Genomic DNA, 24982 nt, shown 5'->3' on the forward strand with positions numbered 1-24982 from the left:
CACAAATGGCTACCTCTTTAAAGGTGTTCTAAATATGCAGTGGGGATATGTTATTCTTGAAACAGGATCAACAATGTTCTTGGACCAAGTTTAAGAATTATAATATGTCAACCCCTTCCAAAGAAGAATGTATATTTTATATACTGGAGATTTATGGGTTGAGCACCAGAGTATTGCCATTAATATTATAATTAAAGTACATGCTATAAACACCAAAGATGGTACTTCCCACATAGTTCCTTCATATAAATGTTTATATGCCTTTGTCATACATGTCATAGTGAGTTTCTCAAATCCTGAGAAAATCATAATAGAAAATAAAGGATCACTAGTACACCTTTCATCTCACAGTCACAGTGTGGCATTCAACACTTTATAAGATGTTAATTCGCTTTTGATTTCAAATCCTTAACTAAAACTTGTACAAGTTTGAACCAAGTTTCATCCAACTAGTTTATTTCACGTTGAATTTTGCCCAATATTGGTCAAATATTAATTGGGTATTGAAATCAATATTGGTCATGTTGGTCAGTCAAAACAAATGGCTTCATTTGATTTTACCTTCCATTTACCCAGTTCCACTTTTGCAATTAGGGGAGTGTACACGGATATTTTAAGAACAGTTTTCTTGAAATGAAAATGGAACTGACTTCTTGCAAGACAATTGATTGATATTTTTATGATTTCAGATGTAAAAGGTTTAAAACCATCTGTTGATTTTATATGATTTTTTATGATAATGAAAAGTCGTAGGAATTTTGATATAAACTTCACATTACATTCAACTTCAGGGGTGTCAAAGATATTAAAATGGGCTAAATAATTTAACCCTATATAATACATGTTATTTAACAAGTAAGTGTTTAATGCAAGATCCTAATTAAGGCCATTCAGGAGTTGTGTATTAACAAACATCAGTAAGAATGTGCTATTTGTCTCACTGTCTGATTGATGTTGATAGTAAGATTACATAATATCCAGGTAAGTTGAATGCCAGTAACAATAAAACATGTACAAGGAAGCATTTCATTTTTCTTGCTGAAGCTTACAACACAAAAGTTTAACATCACTTGTTAGCTCACTGGCCCAAAATGGCCAAGTGAGCTATTCACTTGTTGTCAAAATTTGACCAAACTTGGCTTCAACCAAGGTTGAGGTATCTACTTTGTAAATTTGCCTGATGGCCTCGTCAGTCAACCCTCATAGCAGACATAGCTAAAAATAGAACATATTGGGTGAAATACTTGTTTTTATAAGCCTGTTTATGGGAAGTATTATGGTATACCGTTGTCCGTCCATCCGTGTGTCTGTCCGTCTGCCATCAACATGTTGCACAATATCTCAAAAACGCTTGAACCAATTTGCATGAAACTATGGTGAATTGTTTATATCTTTTGATGTGAGCTCCCTTTCTATTTTTATTAATTTTAGATTTAGAGTTATGGGGTTTTATTCATAAAAAAGGGGGATTTTCCAGTTTTCTGACAATAACTCAAAAGTGCTTTGAGCAGTTTTCATGAAACTTTAGTGACTGTTTTATATCTATTAAAATAACCTCCCTTTTAGTTTTTTATAAATTTCTGATATGACATTGAGGAGTTATGGAACTTAATTCTTTGAATAAGCGACAGGTGTAGCATGCGCTTATGGCGCTAATGGTGCAGCTTTTTATTTCTATTAACTTGAAATCTGACATAGCAGAAATTTTCCAGAATGTCGAGATCTTCTTTCTGTCCATTTACATCAAAACTGTCAGACATCTTCTTTTAGGAGTTATTACTCTTAAATGACAATGTGTACAATTTCTTTGCAGTTTTTTGTAACGACCGCAAATTTTTTGCTGTCGTATAATATTTGGCTTCCAGACAGTAACTTGAGAATAGGTGTATGGATCTCTATGATATTGTACCACAAGGTTCCATACCACAAAAAGAAGGTTGGGATTGATTTTGGGGGTTATTGTCCTTACTGTATAGAAATTGGGGGCCAAAATGGGCCCAAAAACAAGCATTTTTATACCCCCGCCAAAGCGGAGGGGGCATTAAGTTTTACCCTTGTCCGTATGTACGTACATCGCAGTACGTCCCAAAATTGGTTTCCGTTCTCTAACTTGAGTTTGCCTCAACCAAATGTTATGAAACTTATACACAATGCTTATTACCACAAAACACAGATCAAGTTTGAATTTTGGTGGCGTCACTTTAACTGTTCTAGAGTTATGTCCCTTTATAAATGGAAAAAATTACAAAATTTTTAGTTCTTTCTCTAACTTAAGTTTGCCTCAATGCCTCAACCAAATGTTATAAAACTTACACACAATGCTTATTACCACAAAACACAGATCAAGTTTGAATTTTAGTGGCGTCACTTTAACTGTTCTAGAGTTATGCCCCTTTATAAATGGAAAAATTGCAAAATTTTTAGTTTCCGTTCTTTGACTTAAGTTTGTCTCTACCAAATATTATGAAACTTATATACAATGCTTATTACCACAAAATACAGATCAAGTTTGAATTTTGGTAGTGTCACTCTAACCGTTCTAGAGTTATGCCCCTTTATCAATAAAAATATCAAAATTTTTAGTTTCCGTTCTCTTACTTAAGTTTGCCTCAACCAAATATTATGAAACTGATACACAATGCTTATTACCACAAAACACAGATCAAGTTTGAATTTTGGTAGTGTCACTCTAACCGTTCTAGAGTTATGCCCCTTTATAAATGGAAAAAAAATGCAAAACTTTTAGTTCCGTTTATTTACTTAAGTTGCCTCAACCAAATGTTATGAAACTTATACACAATGCTTTTTACCTCAAAACACAGATCAAGTTGAATTTTGGTGGCGTCACTTTAATCATTATCGAATTATGCCTTTTTATAGTTGGAAAAATTGCAAAATTTTTAGTTTCCATTCTCTAACTTAAGTTTTCCTCAACCAAATGTTATGAAACTTATACATAATGCTTATTACCACAATATAAAGATCAAGTTTGAATTTTTGTGGAGTCACTTTAACCATTCTCGAGTAATGCCCCTTTATAAATGGAAAAAAATGCAAAATTTTTAGTTTCCGTTCTCTAACTTAAGTTGCCTCAACCAAGTGTTATGAATTTATACACAATGCTTTTTACCTCAAAACACTGATCAAGTTGAATTTTGGTGGCGTCACTTTAATCAGTATTGAGTTATGCCCCTTTATAAATCGAAAAAAATTGCAAAATTTTTAGTTTCCGTTCTGTAACTTGAGTTTGCCCCAACCAAACATTATGAAACCTTTACGCAATACTTATTACCACAAAACTCAGATCAAGCACACATTTGGGTAGTGTCACTTTTATTGTTCTTGAGTTATGTCCCTTTACAATGTTGTATGCAAGCGGGGGCATCATCTGTGTCCATTGGGACACATTCTCCATTTATTCTTGTTTTAGGACAATAACCATGTATAAGTGTATGGATCTCTATGAAGTTGTACCACATGGTTCCATACCTCAAATGGAAGGTTGGGATTGATTTTGGAGGTTATGACCCAAACCGTTAATGAACTAGGTGCAATAAGTAGCATTTTCTGGTTTCTGGACAATAATTTGAGTGTAAGTCTATGGATCACTATGAAATTGTACCACAAGGTTCCATACCAAATAATGAAGGTTGGGATTGATTTTGGGGGTTATTGCCCTTACCGTTTTGGAGAAGGGGGCCAAAAACAATACTTTTCTAATACTTAAATTTGTAAAATTGCTTATTTCTTGACCAATTTCAATGTGGTTTCAAGACTTTTTGGGGTTCTTTATTATGCTGAATCTAACCGTGTATTTTAATTTTGGAATTTTGGCCCATTTTTGAATTGGTCCACATTGAGTTCCAAATTGTCCAAAATTAAACTTAGTTTGATTTCATCAAAAATTAAATTATGGAGGTTCTTTGATATGCCAAATTGCCCTTACCTTTTTGGAGAAGGGGGCCAAAAACAATACTTTTCTAATACTTTAATTTGTAAAATTGCTTATTTCTTGACCAATTTCAATGTGGTTTCAAGACTTTTTGGGGTTCTTTATTATGCTGAATCTAACCATGTATTTAAATTTTGGAATTTTGGCCCAATTTTTGAATTGGTCCACATTGAGGTCCAAATAGTCCAAAATTAAACTTAGCTTGATTTCATCAAAAATTGAATTATGGAGGTTCTTTGATATGCCAAATCTAACTGTGTATTTAGATTTTTGATTTTGGGACTGGTTTTCAAATTGGTCTACATTGAGGTCCAAAGGGTCCAAAATTAAACTTAGTATGATTTTAACAAAAATTGAATTCAAGGGGTTCCTTGATATGCTGAATCTAAACATGTACAATGTATTAAGATTTTTTATTTAATCCCTATTTTCAAGTTATTTCACATTCATTCTGTGTCAAAAAATTTGCTATGTCAAATATTTAATCCGAATCCAAATTCAGAGATGTATTGCACAAATCTAATTTTAGAGAAGAAATTATGTATAGATATAGTTTGAAGTTTACTGTCCATTATAAGATATTTTGAAAAATAATAAGAGATAAGTTTTATGGATTTTTTAAAGACTTGTATTAATGAGGAATGATATTTTTTAAGAAAAAAAATTTCAATTTTTTTGGAAATTTTTTGAAGAACTTTGTGGTAGGTTTGTTTGTTATTCAGTATAAATCAATTTTTAGAATGCTATATATATTTTTTTTATGAAGCAAACCCCTTTAAAGACTAAGCTATTATCGTCCATTGATAAGTAAATAAGTTATACATTTAAAAAATTAACAAATATTAGTAGTTAGAATTTAATTTTATCTTTCATTTAAAAGATAACCCCTTTTTTGTCCCGAAAGTAAATTAACAAAAAGGTTTAGATAAGCTACCAATTCTTACATCGTTGCCCAATTTCAAAAGTTCTTGTTTTAGATCACTTGCTGAAAAAAATGTGACATAAATGAACTACAGACGGATGAAAGAAAACTAGTATTCCTATCTTCTGAAGCTGGTTAATAACAAAACCAACTAAACCAGTTAGTCTGTAAGATACTGCTCACATATGATACCCCTTCTATGAACTCAGTAAGCAAGAAGTTGAATTGCACAGTATGTGAAAACGCATAACACAGGAATGATGATACCAAAGTTAGTTTGTTCTCATCTTTAGTTCATGAGAAAAATGTGATATAAATTTCATACATGATTATCTGTAATGATATATAAGTGCAAGTATTCAGTAAACAGGAAGCTGTTGAGCAATGAATGTGAAAATGCATCACATTGTATATCTTGCCCATATGAAGCTTGCTACAAAAGGTTTGAGTTCCATAAATAAACAACAGTTAATAAGTAACAAATGTGCTTTAAAATAGACGATCATACGAATGAATTTGCCAGAAAATATGATTTATTTTCTCATATCAAATGATTTTGTTGGTTAATGCTTCAGTTACAGGCCTAAACAGATTTGTTCATGTGACATTCATGAATATCTGCATATTTAGGGGAATGTTTAAAACTAAAATTAATATCTGTATGTAAAGCTTGCCAAAGCCAAAAAAAAGCTGCCTGTGTATATACGTGGCCAACCCTAACAAAATCTTTGTAAAGAGACTTCTCTTGAAGAAAAAGTAAGAAATGTAATAATGTTATGATATTTTGTTACAGGTACAAGTGTTAATAGGTAAAGATAAAGGAAGACATGGTCTGGTGAATTTTATCATCAAAGAAAGGAATTGGTGCTATGTTGAGGGACTTAATTGTGTAGGTATTCAATCTATTTAGTAGGTTTTATTTATATTTTACTTATATGTAATATAAGTTTTGTTTATACAAACAAGAGTACAATTAATATCTGGTGAAAGATGCTGACATCATTGATACATTTAACATCATTGACCACCTGTGTTAGCTTGAGAATAATTTCTATGGTATTTGACATTTTGAGGTTATGGAGTCTCAACAGGAAAAACATTAATCTTTTCCTAATCAGATATATGTCACAAGCAATTACTCTTGGTGAGGAAATGCAGATTATGATAACAGATCTTATAAAATTTATTGCACAGCAATTAGTATATCATTCTGAAGGCCAAGTGAGGTCAGTCTCCTCCCCCTATATGATTGATGTACCCAATCTGTGTGTGAAGCCATATGCATGGTCTTTGTATAATCACTTTCTAGGTTCATAGCAGTCTGACTAGTTGATATAGTTAACAGTGCTATTATTTAATTTACCACCCACCATCCACCTTCCTAACACCTTCAATAATGTTTCATGACAAGAGAAACATTTCAGCAATTTTACTAGTGATATATTTATTTTTCTTTTCTTATTATATTTCCTTGATGGAATTTTATCACTGGTCATTTCTAAAATTTCATTCATCCCCAAGCATTTCGGGGACAAATTTGATCAAAATTATTCCAGCGCCAGTTTGATAGACCCTGCTACTTACTACTTGTAATAGCACCACATGGGCTATCCCCTGATGCAGACCTTGCACAACCCGGCTGCAGATGAGATGTCTATTCTCATCCTCTCTGTGGAGACACTCCACTTCCTGGCTGGCGCATTGTCGGGCAGGCAGGTTCTTCCTTACACTGAAGGTTGCAAGCTGACCTGCTCAGGCAGGAACTCAAAATTTTATTTTGTATGCTGAGTGTTTCTCAAGGGCCAAAACTGATTTGATTGTTTATAATAAAATTATTATTCTAACATATCTTCCTGCTTTAAGCCAGTGTGACTTGCAAGTATTATGTTTTGGTTAACACACAGATATCCCTTATGTAAAATTTGGTTTAGTTGTGTTTGGAGCTGGTAATTGGTGTACAATGCTTAAATATGTGGGTTGCTGTCTTGACTTTAATTGAGATTTGCTCAATCAGGAGAGTTTACTTGAACTAAATATTGGACATTAGGACTTCTCATCAATACACACAGGAAATAATCAGGACTTCTTATCGATACACACAGAAAATAATTTACCTAAATTACAGCTGTAATTAAAATACAGGTTGATGTGATCATTAAACTTTTTATTTCATCAATGGAAGGCTTACATTATGAAACTTTGCTCTTTGGAATAGGTAAATAAATATAACTCAAAATTTTTAGTAAGCCTGCCATTGGTGACCTACAATGTTTTGTTCACTGACACTATACATTTATAAAAGTCTTTGCATACCACTCAGACACAAATAATATACAACCACCTTATTAAACTACAGAAAATATTTACACCTAACGAGATTTCAGAAAAGATTAGAGACTACAAGGAAATTACAATATGAGACTATTATACAGACTGACTACATACAACAGGTTTGAATAAACAGTCATTTAGGCAAAACAAAAGTTGTGTGTAATTTTTATGCATCAAGTCATACTAAAAAATTGAATTTCAGAAATAACATATATACTGAACAATAAGTTAAGATCCCATAATGCGCCATTTGATGGAAATTTGGCTGAAGATATAACATTGTTGGGTTTATAAAATTATTGGCTCACAACAAAGTGTCAGATGAACAGCTCAATGACAATTGATAGTAGTAATCGGGATAAAAATCCTATTGTAGCAACAAGAAGTGTTTGTGGCATAAGTATGGATTCCTTAAAACATCAAGAAGAGATTGATTTGATTTTTGATTTTTGGTGTTTTAATGCCACTTTTAAGCACCGCTTTTGGGCTATTTCGTGGTGGCCAGTTTTTATTGGTGGAGGAAGTCGGAGTGCCCGGAGAAAACCACCGTCCTTCGATAGGAAAACTGACAAATCTAGTCAATTAAGATTGGAGTCGAGTGCACCCGCACGAGCGGGGTTTGAACTCACAACCTCAGTGTTGACTGGCTAGTGATTACAGTAGTAACTACTTAGACCACTCAGCCACCGAGGCCCTCATCAAGAAGAGATACAGGCTACATATCCTTGATCCCAGGAAGATAGAAGTCCATATTATAACATGAGTTACTAGAGTAGGAAAGTTTGAAGGGTCAATGATGTTTGCATTGATAATTTACAAGACAAATCAATCTTATAAGTTAATATTACCTCATGGTTCCTTTTTTAAAGGAGAAGCCTCTCATAGGAATATCATCCAATGTAGAACAAAATGTAATTACTTTGTACTTGTATTGTAATTCAAGTCCTTTAACGAAAGGTCATTCCTATTATGAGCCATAGTGAGGCCACATGCATGTATTGATACTCTGTAGAGATAGCTATAAGAATCGTGGAACTGAACTTAATCATTTTCACTGAATGAATCCTTGAAATTAATAATTCAGACATACGGTTGCTTTTACATGTTTTAATGAGATTTCTTTGAAGTGGCTGTTTTGTACCTGAGACATTTACTGAACACTGAGGTACTACCTTTTTATTTTAATAATATCAGTTGATAAAACCGAAATTGTTTAGGTGGAATAAAGGTAAATCTAAGGGAAAATTAACCAGATTTAAACTGTTTTACTTGAGAAATTCTGATTTCAATACATAGTAATTGTTTCAATAGCTCTTTTTAAAATTTAAATTGATCTGTCTTTTGGGAAGAAATGTGTTTACACAAAATAGTTAATTATGTAATGCTTTGATTTAGGAATATAAACTTGAAGAGGAATTTGAAGGCCAACCACTTTTGAAGAAGACAGAGAAGCCTTTACTTGTAACATCAGAAGTCAGATTAGTGGATCCTGCTGATAAGTAAGTCATTAAGTCAGATTAGTGGATCCTACTGAAAAGTAAGTCATTTAGTTAGATTAGTTGATCCTGCTGATAAGTAAGTCATTAAGTCAGATTAGTGGATTGTGCTGATAAGTAAGTCATTTGATCAACAGCACTGCTGTTTTATTCTATTTTACATGTATATTCAATTGTCCCCAAAAAATATTTGAATTCCAACTGTCAAATTATTAATATTATAAATACTGGTTTACTTCTGTCCTTGTTTTTATCTGTCTGTATTTCTGTGATCTATCAATCCTACCAATAATATTTTGTTGCATTTTTCTGAGAAACTTCAAATCAGAGCTTCTCTTAATTTAGTACCTAGCTTCATGTGAGTATGTGTATCTAGCTTCATGTGAGTATGTGTATCTAGCTTCATGTGAGTATTTGTATCTAGCTTCATGTGAGCATGTGTATCTAGCTTCATGTGAGTATGTGTGATGCATTTTCAGATTCATTGCTCATCAACTTCCTGTTAACTAAATACTTATGTTTTGTTTCACATAATGGCCACGTATGAAATTATCATCACATCTTATACCCCACTCGAGATGGGGGCTATATTGCAATCACTGTGTCCATCCATATGTTTGTCTGTCCATTTGTCCATCCATCCTTTCATCCTACAAATATTTCATACTTTGAATTACCAGTGGGGATTGTTACGAATACCACAACAATGCATGAATTCATGTTTCCTAAGAACTACGAACTGCAAATAAAAAATTTCTGAAATTTGAAATTAACCTGATATTATGAGCATGCTAAATGGTGTGATGCAATTTTACATCCATTACTAATCAACTTCCTGTTTACCAAATACTTAAAGAGGGGTTGTTATTAGTGAGCCCACAGTTCAACTTGTTTTGCTAAAGGAAAAATAAAGTGTTAATCATAAAAAAAAACAGATATTTTTGTAAGATTTTTCCTTAAACTATGACATATGTTAAGATTTAACTAAAATTTATTGATTTATTGTAATTGTTTAACATCACTTTCAGCACTATTGGCTATACTGTGCCAGTTAGTTTTTATTGTCTCACCTGCGACAAAAGTTGCAGTATGCGAGACATAGGGATAACTATCCGGTTACAAAAACTATTTGTATAAAGCTTTATATTTCAGAAGGTAGAAGACCTGGATGCTTCATAGCTAGTATGCAGATACCTTATGTTACAAAGTTTTCTTCTGTCATATGTCCATTGTCCTTGACCTCATTTTCATGGTTCAGTGACTACTTAAAAAAAAATGTAAGTGAAATATTCACTTATAATGAGTAATAGGATAGCTGTGTTTGGTATATGGGTTCCTTGCAACGTCTACATGTCTGCCAGTTAGGGTTCAACTGACTCAACCTCATTTCATGGATCAGTGATCAAGGTTTAAGTTACTTGGTCAAGTTCATATCTCAGATGCTATAAGCAATAGTTCAACTATATTTGGTGTATAGAATGATTATAAGGTGTACATATCGGACTGGCAGGTTTCATCTGACCTTGATCTCATTTTCATGGTTCATTAGATAAAATTGAGAATGGAAATGGGGAATGTGTCAAAGAGACAACAACCCGACCATAGAGTAGACAACAGCCGAAGGCCACAATGGGTCTTCAATGCAGCAAGAATATCCCGCACCCGGAGGCGTTCTCAGCTGGCCCCTAAACAAATATGTATACTAGTTCAGTGAAAATGGACGTCATACTAAACTCCAAATTATACACAGGAAACTAAAATTAAAAATGATACAAGACTAACAAAGGCCAGAGGCTTCTGCCTTGGGACAGGCGCAAAAATGCGGCAGGGTTAAACATGTTTTTTGAGATCTCAACCCTCCCCTATACCTCTTTCCAATGTAGAAAAAACAAATGTACAACAGTACGCACAGTAAAACTCAGTATAAAAGAAGTCTGAATCCGATGTCAGAATAGGATACAAAAGAAAATAAACAAAATGACAATAATACATATTTAGTTTTTGTGGTTTGGTCTATTTCTCAGATACTATAAGCAATAGGTCAATTATATTTGGTTTATGGAATGATTTTAAGGTGAACATGTCTGTCTGGCATGATTCATCTAATGGTGACCTTATTTTCATACAACATTGGTAATGTTAAGTTTATGTGATACTTGTAGTAAAACCTTCATATTACAGACTTTCAACATAAATGCAATCATTAGTAAAGGAGGCGAGACATTTCAGCGTGTGCACTCTTGTTTAGTTATGTGCTGAAAGTATAGAAGATAGAGAGAAAATTTAATTGGCTAAAATGACCAGCAAATAAGATAGCCAGTTCAAAATCTTGACGTCGACTCTTTGTTGGAGTTATTGTCATTGAATGAGGATTTTAACCTATTTTTTTTGTGTTTTTAATGGAAACTTGACCAGATAGAGAGAAAATGTAGTTTGATATTTTAAAAACATCAAGATTTATTTTATAACATGATGAAGTCATAGAAAATTTTTAGTCGTGAGGGATATTTAGTTGTTTTGAATCGTGTACAAATATTTAAAAGTAATAAAACTTCTATTTGTGATTTACAGTGAACCAACAGATATAGAATGGAAGTACACAGAGGATGGTAAAAAAGTACGGGTATCTGTCAGATCTGGTCGTATTTTACCTCTACCAGCTTCTGCTGAAGATTATTACGAAGACTTTACTCAAATCAGTAGTTACAAAGGTATTGTCTGCTAGACATGGAAAAATATAGTCATTGCCATTCATTAGTGCTTTTAGATCAAGAACTGCCACTGCAAAATTATATGCTGATCAAATATTTGGAAACAATTATTCGTGAATTCTATTAGATTTGGTAACACAGGCTTCATGTTTAACTAAAAATATTTAATGAATAAAAAAGATGTGGGGTTAACATCACAACCCAATGACATAAAAAACAAAAAAAGACTCACTTTTCCAATAAAGGGTCCTTGACCAGAAAACATTAACAAGTTGGCAAACAATTTAAAGCTTCAGGAAAGGCTGAAGTTTTTTTTGTTTGTTTAACAAATCAATTAAAAGCTTTATTCAATTTTTTGACAGTTGAAGAAATCAAAACATAAAAATAAATACTTGTTTTTAAAGTGGAACTAGATTGAAAAAAAAAAAAAAAGATATCTAACATATGATCACAATACAACAACCTGATCATTAATTTTATTGTGTTTTAGATGGAGATATCTAACATATGAACACAATACAACAACCTGATTATTAATTTTATTGTGTTTTAGATGGAGATATCTAACATATGATCACAATACAACAACCTGATCATTAACTTTATTGTGTTTTGGATGGAGATAAGGAACATATGATCACAATGCAACAACCTGATCATTAATTTTATTGTGTTTTAGATGGAGATATCTAACATAGGATCACAATACAACAACCTGATCATTGATTTTATTGTGTTTTAGATGGAGATATCTAACATAGGATCACAATACAACAACCTGATCATTAATTTTATTGTGTTTTAGATGGAGATATCTAACATATGATCACAATACAACAACCTGATCATTAATTTAATTGTGTTTTAGATGGAGATATCTAACATAGGATCACAATACAACAACCTGATCATTAATTTTATTGTGTTTTAGATGGAGATATCTAACATATGATCACAATACAACAACCTGATCATTAATTTTATTGTGTTTTAGATGGAGATATCTAACATATGATCACAATACAACAACCTGATCATTAATTTTATTGTGTTTTAGATGGAGATATCTAACATATGATCACAATACAACAACCTGATCATTAATTTTATTGTGTTTTAGATGGAGATATCTAACATATGATCACAGTACAACAACCTGATCATTAATTTTATTGTGTTTTAGATGGAGATATCAAACATATGATCACAATACAACAACCTGATCATTAATTTTATTGTGTTTTAGATGGAGATATCTAACATATGATCACAATACAACAACCTGATCATTAATTTTATTGTGTTTTAGATGGAGATATCTAACATATGATCACAATACAACAACCTGATCATTAATTTTATTGTGTTTTAGATGGAGATATCTAACATATGAACACAATACAACAACCTGATCATTAATTTTATTGTGTTTTGGATGGAGATATCTAACATATGATCACAATACAACAACCTGATCATTAATTTAATTGTGTTTTAGATGGAGATAAGGAACATATGATCACAATACAACAACCTGATCATTAATTTTATTGTGTTTTAGATGGAGATATCTAACATATGATCACAATACAACAACCTGATCATTAATTTTATTGTGTTTTGGATGGAGATAAGGAACATATGATCACAATACAACAACCTGATCATTAATTTAATTGTGTTTTAGATGGAGATAAGGAACATATGATCACAATACAACAACCTGATCATTAATTTTATTGTGTTTTAGATGGAGATATCTAACATATGATCACAATACAACAACCTGATCATTAATTTTATTGTGTTTTAGATGGAGATATCTAACATATGATCACAATACAACAACCTGATCATTAATTTTATTGTGTTTTAGATGGAGATATCTAACATATGAACACAATACAACAACCTGATCATTAATTTTATTGTGTTTTAGATGGAGATAAGGAACATATGATCACAATACAACAACCTGATCATTAATTTTATTGTGTTTTAGATGGAGATATCTAACATATGATCACAATACAACAACCTGATCATTAATTTTTTTGTGTTTTAGATGGAGATATCTAACATATGATCACAATAAAACAACCTGATCATTAATTTTTTTGTGTTTTAGATGGAGATATCTAACATATGATCACAATACAACAACCTGATCATTAATTTTATTGTGTTTTAGATGGAGATATCTAACATATGAACACAATACAACAACCTGATCATTAATTTTATTGTGTTTTAGATGGAGATATCTAACATATGAACACAATACAACAACCTGATTATTAATTTTATTGTGTTTTAGATGGAGATATCTAACATATGATCACAATACAACAACCTGATCATTAATTTTATTGTGTTTTAGATGGAGATATCTAACATATGATCACAATACAACAACCTGATTATTAATTTTATTGTGTTTTAGATGGAGATAAGGAACATATGATCACAATACAACAACCTGATCATTAATTTTATTGTGTTTTAGATGGAGATATCTAACATATGATCACAATACAACAACCTGATCATTAATTTAATTGTGTTTTAGATGGAGATAAGGAACATATGATCACAATACAACAACCTGATTATTAATTTTATTGTGTTTTAGATGGAGATAAGGAACATATGATCACAATACAACAACCTGATCATTAACTTTATTGTGTTTTAGATGGAGATATCTAACATATGATCACAATACAACAACCTGATCATTAATTTTATTGTGTTTTGGATGGAGATATCTAACATATGATCACAATACAACAACCTGATCATTAATTTTATTGTGTTTTGGATGGAGATATCTAACATATGATCACAATGCAACAACCTGATCATTAATTTTATTGTGTTTTGGATGGAGATATCTAACATATGATCACAATACAACAACCTGATCATTAATTTTATTGTGTTTTAGATGGAGATATCTAACATATGATCACAATACAACAACCTGATCATTAATTTTATTGTGTTTTAGATGGAGATATCTAACATATGATCACAATACAACAACCTGATCATTAATTTTATTGTGTTTTGGATGGAGATAAGGAACATATGATCACAATACAATAACCTGATCATTAATTTAATTGTGTTTTAGATGGAGATATCTAACATAGGATCACAATACAACAACCTGATCATTAATTTTATTGTGTTTTAGATGGAGATATCTAACATATGATCACAATACAACAACCTGATCATTAATTTTATTGTGTTTTAGATGGAGATATCTAACATATGATCACAATACAACAACCTGATCATTAATTTTATTGTGTTTTAGATGGAGATATCTAACATATGATCACAATACAACAACCTGATCATTAATTTTATTGTGTTTTAGATGGAGATATCTAACATATGATCACAATACAACAACCTGATCATTAATTTTATTGTGTTTTAGATGGAGATATCTAACATATGATCACAATACAACAACCTGATCATTAATTTTATTGTGTTTTAGATGGAGATATCTAACATATGATCACAATACAACAACCTGATCATTGATTTTATTGTGTTTTAGATGGAGATAAGGAACATATGATCACAATACAACAACCTGATCATTAATTTTATTGTGTTTTAGATGGAGATATCAAACATATGATCACAGTACAACAACCTGATCATTAATTTTATTGTGTTTTAGATGGAGATATCAAACATATGATCACAATACAACAACCTTATCATTAATTTTATTGTGTTTAAGATGGAGATATCAAACATATGATCACAATACAACAACCTTATCATTAATTTTATTGTGTTTAAGATGGAGATATCAAACATATAATCACAATACAAAAACCTTATCATTAATTTTATTGTGTTTAAGATGGAGATAAGGAACATATGATCACAATACAACAACCTGATCATTAATTTTATTGTGTTTTAGATGGAGATGTCTAACATATGATCACAATACAACAACCTGATCATTTATTTTATTGTGTTTAAGATGGAGATATCTAACATATGATCACAATACAACAACCTGATCATTAACTTTATTGTGTTTTAGATGGAGATATCAAACATATGATCACAATACAACAACCTGATCATTAATTTTATTGTGTTTTAGATGGAGATATCTAACATATGATCACAATACAACAACCTGATCATTAATTTAATTGTGTTTTAGATGGAGATAAGGAACATATGATCACAATACAACAACCTGATTATTAATTTTATTGTGTTTTAGATGGAGATATCTAACATATGATCACAATACAACAACCTGATCATTAATTTTATTGTGTTTAAGATGGAGATATCAAACATATGATCACAATAAAACAACCTGATCATTAATTTTATTGTGTTTTAGATGGAGATATCTAACATATGATCACAATACAACAACCTGATCATTAATTTTATTGTGTTTTAGATGGAGATAAGGAACATATGATCACAATACAACAACCTGATCATTAATTTTATTGTGTTTTAGATGGAGATAAGGAACATATGATCACAATACAACAACCTGATCATTAATTTTATTGTGTTTTAGATGGAGATATCTAACATATGATCACAATACAACAACCTGATCATTAATTTTATTGTGTTTTAGATGGAGATAAGGAACATATGATCACAATGCAACAACCTGATCATTAATTTTATTGTGTTTAAGATGGAGATAAGGAACATATGATCACAATACAACAACCTGATCATTAATTTTATTGTGTTTAAGATGGAGATAAGGAACATATGATCACAATACAACAACCTGATCATTAATTTTATTGTGTTTTGGATGGAGATATCTAACATATGATCACAATACAACAACCTGATCATTAATTTTATTGTGTTTTAGATGGAGATGTCTAACATATGATCACAATACAACAACCTGATCATTAATTTTATTGTGTTTAAGATGGAGATATCTAACATATGATCACAATACAACAACCTGATCATTAACTTTATTGTGTTTTAGATGGAGATATCAAACATATGATCACAATACAACAACCTGATCATTAATTTTATTGTGTTTTAGATGGAGATATCTAACATATGATCACAATACAACAACCTGATCATTAATTTAATTGTGTTTTAGATGGAGATAAGGAACATATGATCACAATACAACAACCTGATTATTAATTTTATTGTGTTTTAGATGGAGATATCTAACATATGATCACAATACAACAACCTGATCATTAATTTTATTGTGTTTAAGATGGAGATATCAAACATATGATCACAATACAACAACCTGATTATTAATTTTTTTGTGTTTTAGATGGAGATATCTAACATATGATCACAATACAACAACCTGATCATTAATTTTATTGTGTTTTAGATGGAGATATCTAACATATGATCACAATACAACAACCTGATCATTAATTATTTTATTGTGTTTTAGATGGAGATAAGGAACATATGATCACAATACAACAACCTGATCATTAATTTTATTGTGTTTTAGATGGAGATATCTAACATATGATCACAATACAACAACCTGATCATTAATTTTATTGTGTTTTAGATGGAGATATCTAACATATGATCACAATACAACAACCTGATCATTAATTTTATTGTGTTTTAGATGGAGATATCTAACATATGATCACAGTACAACAACCTGATCATTAATTTTATTGTGTTTTAGATGGAGATATCAAACATATGATCACAATACAACAACCTGATCATTAATTTTATTGTGTTTTAGATGGAGATATCTAACATATGATCACAATACAACAACCTGATCATTAATTTTATTGTGTTTTAGATGGAGATATCTAACATATGATCACAATACAACAACCTGATCATTAATTTTATTGTGTTTTAGATGGAGATATCTAACATATGAACACAATACAACAACCTGATCATTAATTTTATTGTGTTTTGGATGGAGATATCTAACATATGATCACAATACAACAACCTGATCATTAATTTAATTGTGTTTTAGATGGAGATAAGGAACATATGATCACAATACAACAACCTGATCATTAATTTTATTGTGTTTTAGATGGAGATATCTAACATATGATCACAATACAACAACCTGATCATTAATTTTATTGTGTTTTGGATGGAGATAAGGAACATATGATCACAATACAACAACCTGATCATTAATTTAATTGTGTTTTAGATGGAGATAAGGAACATATGATCACAATACAACAACCTGATCATTAATTTTATTGTGTTTTAGATGGAGATATCTAACATATGATCACAATACAACAACCTGATCATTAATTTTATTGTGTTTTAGATGGAGATATCTAACATATGATCACAATACAACAACCTGATCATTAATTTTATTGTGTTTTAGATGGAGATATCTAACATATGAACACAATACAACAACCTGATCATTAATTTTATTGTGTTTTAGATGGAGATAAGGAACATATGATCACAATACAACAACCTGATCATTAATTTTATTGTGTTTTAGATGGAGATATCTAACATATGATCACAATACAACAACCTGATCATTAATTTTTGTGTGTTTTAGATGGAGATATCTAACATATGATCACAATAAAACAACCTGATCATTAATTTTTTTGTGTTTTAGATGGAGATATCTAACATATGATCACAATACAACAACCTGATCATTAATTTTATTGTGTTTTAGATGGAGATATCTAACATATGAACACAATACAACAACCTGATCATTAATTTTATTGTGTTTTAGATGGAGATATCTAACATATGAACACAATACAACAACCTGATTATTAATTTTATTGTGTTTTAGATGGAGATATCTAACATATGATCACAATACAACAACCTGATCATTAATTTTATTGTGTTTTAGATGGAGATATCTAACATATGATCACAATACAACAACCTGATTATTAATTTTATTGTGTTTTAGATGGAGATAAGGAACATATGATCACAATACAACAACCTGATCATTAATTTTATTGTGTTTTAGATGGAGATATCTAACATATGATCACAATACAACAACCTGATCATTAATTTAATTGTGTTTTAGATGGAGATAAGGAACATATGATCACAATACAACAACCTGATTATTAATTTTATTGTGTTTTAGATGGAGATAAGGAACATATGATCACAATACAACAACCTGATCATTAACTTTATTGTGTTTTAGATGGAGATATCTAACATATGATCACAATACAACAACCTGATCATTAATTTTATTGTGTTTTGGATGGAGATATCTAACATATGATCACAATACAACAACCTGATCATTAATTTTATTGTGTTTTGGATGGAGATATCTAACATATGATCACAATGCAACAACCTGATCATTAATTTTATTGTGTTTTGGATGGAGATATCTAACATATGATCACAATACAACAACCTGATCATTAATTTTATTGTGTTTTAGATGGAGATATCTAACATATGATCACAATACAACAACCTGATCATTAATTTTATTGTGTTTTAGATGGAGATATCTAACATATGATCACAATACAACAACCTGATCATTAATTTTATTGTGTTTTGGATGGAGATAAGGAACATATGATCACAATACAATAACCTGATCATTAATTTAATTGTGTTTTAGATGGAGATATCTAACATAGGATCACAATACAACAACCTGATCATTAATTTTATTGTGTTTTAGATGGAGATATCTAACATATGATCACAATACAACAACCTGATCATTAATTTTATTGTGTTTTAGATGGAGATATCTAACATATGATCACAATACAACAACCTGATCATTAATTTTATTGTGTTTTAGATGGAGATATCTAACATATGATCACAATACAACAACCTGATCATTAATTTTATTGTGTTTTAGATGGAGATATCTAACATATGATCACAATACAACAACCTGATCATTAATTTTATTGTGTTTTAGATGGAGATATCTAACATATGATCACAATACAACAACCTGATCATTAATTTTATTGTGTTTTAGATGGAGATATCTAACATATGATCACAATACAACAACCTGATCATTGATTTTATTGTGTTTTAGATGGAGATAAGGAACATATGATCACAATACAACAACCTGATCATTAATTTTATTGTGTTTTAGATGGAGATATCAAACATATGATCACAGTACAACAACCTGATCATTAATTTTATTGTGTTTTAGATGGAGATATCAAACATATGATCACAATACAACAACCTTATCATTAATTTTATTGTGTTTAAGATGGAGATATCAAACATATGATCACAATACAACAACCTTATCATTAATTTTATTGTGTTTAAGATGGAGATATCAAACATATAATCACAATACAAAAACCTTATCATTAATTTTATTGTGTTTAAGATGGAGATAAGGAACATATGATCACAATACAACAACCTGATCATTAATTTTATTGTGTTTTAGATGGAGATGTCTAACATATGATCACAATACAACAACCTGATCATTTATTTTATTGTGTTTAAGATGGAGATATCTAACATATGATCACAATACAACAACCTGATCATTAACTTTATTGTGTTTTAGATGGAGATATCAAACATATGATCACAATACAACAACCTGATCATTAATTTTATTGTGTTTTAGATGGAGATATCTAACATATGATCACAATACAACAACCTGATCATTAATTTAATTGTGTTTTAGATGGAGATAAGGAACATATGATCACAATACAACAACCTGATTATTAATTTTATTGTGTTTTAGATGGAGATATCTAACATATGATCACAATACAACAACCTGATCATTAATTTTATTGTGTTTAAGATGGAGATATCAAACATATGATCACAATAAAACAACCTGATCATTAATTTTATTGTGTTTTAGATGGAGATATCTAACATATGATCACAATACAACAACCTGATCATTAATTTTATTGTGTTTTAGATGGAGATAAGGAACATATGATCACAATACAACAACCTGATCATTAATTTTATTGTGTTTTAGATGGAGATAAGGAACATATGATCACAATACAACAACCTGATCATTAATTTTATTGTGTTTTAGATGGAGATATCTAACATATGATCACAATACAACAACCTGATCATTAATTTTATTGTGTTTTAGATGGAGATAAGGAACATATGATCACAATGCAACAACCTGATCATTAATTTTATTGTGTTTAAGATGGAGATAAGGAACATATGATCACAATACAACAACCTGATCATTAATTTTATTGTGTTTAAGATGGAGATAAGGAACATATGATCACAATACAACAACCTGATCATTAATTTTATTGTGTTTTGGATGGAGATATCTAACATATGATCACAATACAACAACCTGATCATTAATTTTATTGTGTTTTAGATGGAGATGTCTAACATATGATCACAATACAACAACCTGATCATTAATTTTATTGTGTTTAAGATGGAGATATCTAACATATGATCACAATACAACAACCTGATCATTAACTTTATTGTGTTTTAGATGGAGATATCAAACATATGATCACAATACAACAACCTGATCATTAATTTTATTGTGTTTTAGATGGAGATATCTAACATATGATCACAATACAACAACCTGATCATTAATTTAATTGTGTTTTAGATGGAGATAAGGAACATATGATCACAATACAACAACCTGATTATTAATTTTATTGTGTTTTAGATGGAGATATCTAACATATGATCACAATACAACAACCTGATCATTAATTTTATTGTGTTTAAGATGGAGATATCAAACATATGATCACAATACAACAACCTGATTATTAATTTTTTTGTGTTTTAGATGGAGATATCTAACATATGATCACAATACAACAACCTGATCATTAATTTTATTGTGTTTTAGATGGAGATATCTAACATATGATCACAATACAACAACCTGATCATTAATTATTTTATTGTGTTTTAGATGGAGATAAGGAACATATGATCACAATACAACAACCTGATCATTAATTTTATTGTGTTTTAGATGGAGATATCAAACATATGATCACAATAAAACAACCTGATCATTAATTTTATTGTGTTTTAGATGGAGATATCTAACATATGATCACAATACAACAACCTGATCATTAATTTTATTGTGTTTTAGATGGAGATGTCTAACATATGATCACAATACAACAACCTGATCATTAATTTTATTGTGTTTTAGATGGAGATATCTAACATATGATCACAATACAACAACCTGATCATTAATTTTATTGTGTTTTAGATGGAGATATCTAACATATGATCACAATACAACAACCTGATCATTAATTTTATTGTGTTTTAGATTGAGATAAGGAACATATGAGCACAGTACAACAACCTGATCATTATTTTATTGTGTTTCAGATGGAGATAAGGATACCAATAAAGAAGAATTACAAAGAGTAACATTTCAGCCATCTTTAAAATCATTTGAGGAAGACATTTTTGATGGAATGGGTATCAAAGAGGATCGTAAACCTAGAAAGACTTATTGGTACTGAGTACAATTGTTCCTCAAAGTCATTCTAATTGGAGTGAATATATTACCAACAGTTTTGCCAAAGGAAAGGACGAAAAGTGGAAAATTATTGATGTTGACAATAAGAAATAAAAGTTTTAATTAAACCGTTGTAATTGTAGTCTTCTGTTTAAAAAGTGAGAAAAAGCGTTGTAATTGTAGTCTTCTGTTTAAAAAGTGAGAAAAAGCTACATATAAGTATTGCTGTTCTGTTTTAATTATAATTATTGCTTCCAAGCTTCCTTCCAATGGTTCATACCCTCAATCAAGATCCAAGGATTTTAGAATTATAGTATGGTTCACATGTACAGTCTTGTAATATGGTTTGTTTAACAAGATTGCACTTTGGTAGGACTAAGTATGCATGAAAGAATATATCTGTATGTTATTGTGTAGTACTGAGGTTCAAAATGAAAAAGAATTATATGAAACAATTACATAAACAGTTATAAGTTTGATATTGGTGAATAATTTAATTTTGGATGTAACGCCTCTTCTGATTGGCTGACGTTGTTTTGTTTATCAGCTCATAGACATAATTTTGTCATGTGACCGTGACGTCATCAACGTTTTTTCATGGTTTACTCCGGTTTAAAATGGAATTTAGAATTAAATTATAAGAAATGACTGTAATATTTTTTCTGTCTATTCGAAATAACATAAAAAATGTGGTGCAGACTTTAAAATAACCCGCTATGCGGGTTATTCAGTGTGCACCACATTTTTGATGTTATTTCTTCATAGACAGAAAAAATATTACAGTCATTCCTTAAAGGGATTACAAAAACACTGAGATAGAAGGAAGATTGTGGGGTCTGTATAGGTCTTAATGAACAAAGCAAAAAGTTGCAGAAGCATCAAAGGTAAAAGAATTGACAAAAGTTGCTGAAGTGAGAGTTGTGGCAGATGCTTCCTCTATTGTTGCTTGTATTGAATTTAGTTATATAAGAAAACTAAGTCTACGAAAAAAATACTTTTCAAGCCAGATGTAGAATATTTGGTGAATGGAATGATTTTAGATGTACATGTCCCTCTGGCAGGGTTCATCTGACCTTAACCTCATTGTGGTGGTTGGTTCATTGGTCAACATTAAGTTTTTGTGATAATGTCTGTTTCTTAGATACTACAAGCAATAGGTCAACTGTATTTGGTGTCTGGAATGATTGTAATAAGTACATGTCTGTTTGGCAGGGTTTATCTGGCCTTGACCTCAAATTTCATTGATAATAAGAGGTTTAATTGATACCTATAGTAAAACCCTCATCTTAAAAACATTCAACATAAATGCAGGCAAGACTTTCAGCGCATGAACTCTTGTAGCATTCAATGAGAAAAAAGAAAAGTTCCACTAATTGAAAACCAGAATAAATTTATTCAAATCTGTCCAAAATAGGAAATACACATCTTTAATAAGTGGGCAATCACCGTGCAACCTATTCTCACCTCTTACATTGCAATGCAGGTAGCAATTGTTGATGCTGCCAGTGGGGGAAACAGCAGGCCTCAATCTGACTTCTATTAACTTTCATCACAGGCTAGACAGAAATAAATTTGCACTAAGGATTGAAAAGAAGGAGGTATGATAAGATGTAAGAAGGTGTGGTATGATCACCAATGAGATAACTATCCACCAGAGACCAAATGATGTAGAAGTAAGCAACTATAGGTCACAGTACAGAATTCAACAATGAGCAAAACCCATACAGTATAGTAATCTATAAAAGGTCCCTACATGACAAAATTGACAACAATTCAAACAAAGTACTAACAGCCTGAATTATGTACAAACCATAAACTAAAGAATATGATAGACAGCGACCAACCTTTACCACTGAATTACAGGCTCCTGACTTGGGACAAGCATATACAACCCCTAACTTAGGGCAGTGGTGTAACAGCACAACATAATAACAAACTATACAAATTAATTTGAAAAGGCTTGACTCATTACGTTTGATTACAAAACATGTGTAAAGTTATAGAAAATCCACAGCCTTTCCCAATAGTATCTGCAAAAAAAAAAACAAAGAAGGATAAAAATAGTCATTCAAGGGCAATAACTCAAAACGGAGATGATTGATAATTTCAACATGTTGCATATTTGAAGATCTTATTTTGTTGATCATTTTTGATTCTTAAAGATTCTCTTATCTTCTGTAGTTTTTGCAAATTTACAAAAATGGGTAAAAATCATCATTTAAGGGCAATAACTCTTGTAAAGAGTTGATCCATGATTTATGATTTTGGATATGTTGACTTCTTTGTAGATCTTGTCCTGCAGATCCTTTTTGGTTTTTTTCCAGATTCCTACTATCTATTATAGTTTTCAAGATAATATCCAACAATGACAGACATCAGACGATGGATGCCAAGTGATAAGTTATCAAAGCTCACCTGGCCCTTTAGGCTAGGTGAGCTAAAAATGGAAGGAAAAAAATATTCAAAATAACATGAAATGTTTATTTACTGATATGCTTTTTCTTAATCACATTAAGTACTTGTGAACAGATATACATTATTGTTGTTCTACAATAGATTTTAAATGCAATACATTTTGTATTACACAATGTACACTGCAGTACAGATTGTATTATTTTAAAAATGCATGAATGTTTCTATATATATATATATATAAAGGATATTTGCTGGTTAGAGTTTCAAAATTACAATAAAACAAATAAAAATTCCAAAAATCTGCATTTTGCTTTTGAATTTAGTTCCAAGTAACAGCTGAGTTGTTAAATCTTATTAAAAGTAAATTTCAATAGTGTGCCAACTGAGAAAATTAACTAGCTATAAAGCAGTGTATCTTTATGATAGAAATACATTGTTTTCCCTTTATATGTTTCTACCATTTTTTTAGTATTATTTACCATTAAACATGATAAATGATATCTATATGTAGATGTTAACCAACAAAGTATGTAATGTACAATTTTTGAGAGAACAAAAATAGTAAATAAAATT

The 24982-nt window shown here is 30.5% G+C and overlaps 1 protein-coding gene across 27 annotated transcripts in view; it reads left to right on the plus strand.

Annotated features, from left to right (window-relative positions):
• LOC127733867 (probable 39S ribosomal protein L24, mitochondrial) overlaps positions 1-24712 on the plus strand; it is a 46392-nt gene extending 21680 nt beyond the window's left edge. For 2 of the 27 annotated variants that reach the window (XM_052243285.1, XM_052243286.1), the window contains exons 3-6: positions 5668-5763; positions 8601-8704; positions 11273-11412; positions 21862-24712. In XM_052243285.1, coding sequence (XP_052099245.1) covers positions 5668-5763; positions 8601-8704; positions 11273-11412; positions 21862-21998 — 477 coding nt within the window. In that variant the 3' untranslated portion in view covers positions 21999-24712. The other 25 variants (XM_052243305.1, XM_052243313.1, XM_052243312.1 and 22 more) reach the window with 25 other exon arrangements.
• The last annotated feature ends 270 nt before the right edge of the window (positions 24713-24982 follow it).

This window comes from Mytilus californianus, unplaced genomic scaffold (assembly GCF_021869535.1).
Source record: "Mytilus californianus isolate M0D057914Y unplaced genomic scaffold, xbMytCali1.0.p SCAF_3, whole genome shotgun sequence".
Classification (NCBI taxonomy): domain Eukaryota; kingdom Metazoa; phylum Mollusca; class Bivalvia; order Mytilida; family Mytilidae; genus Mytilus; species Mytilus californianus.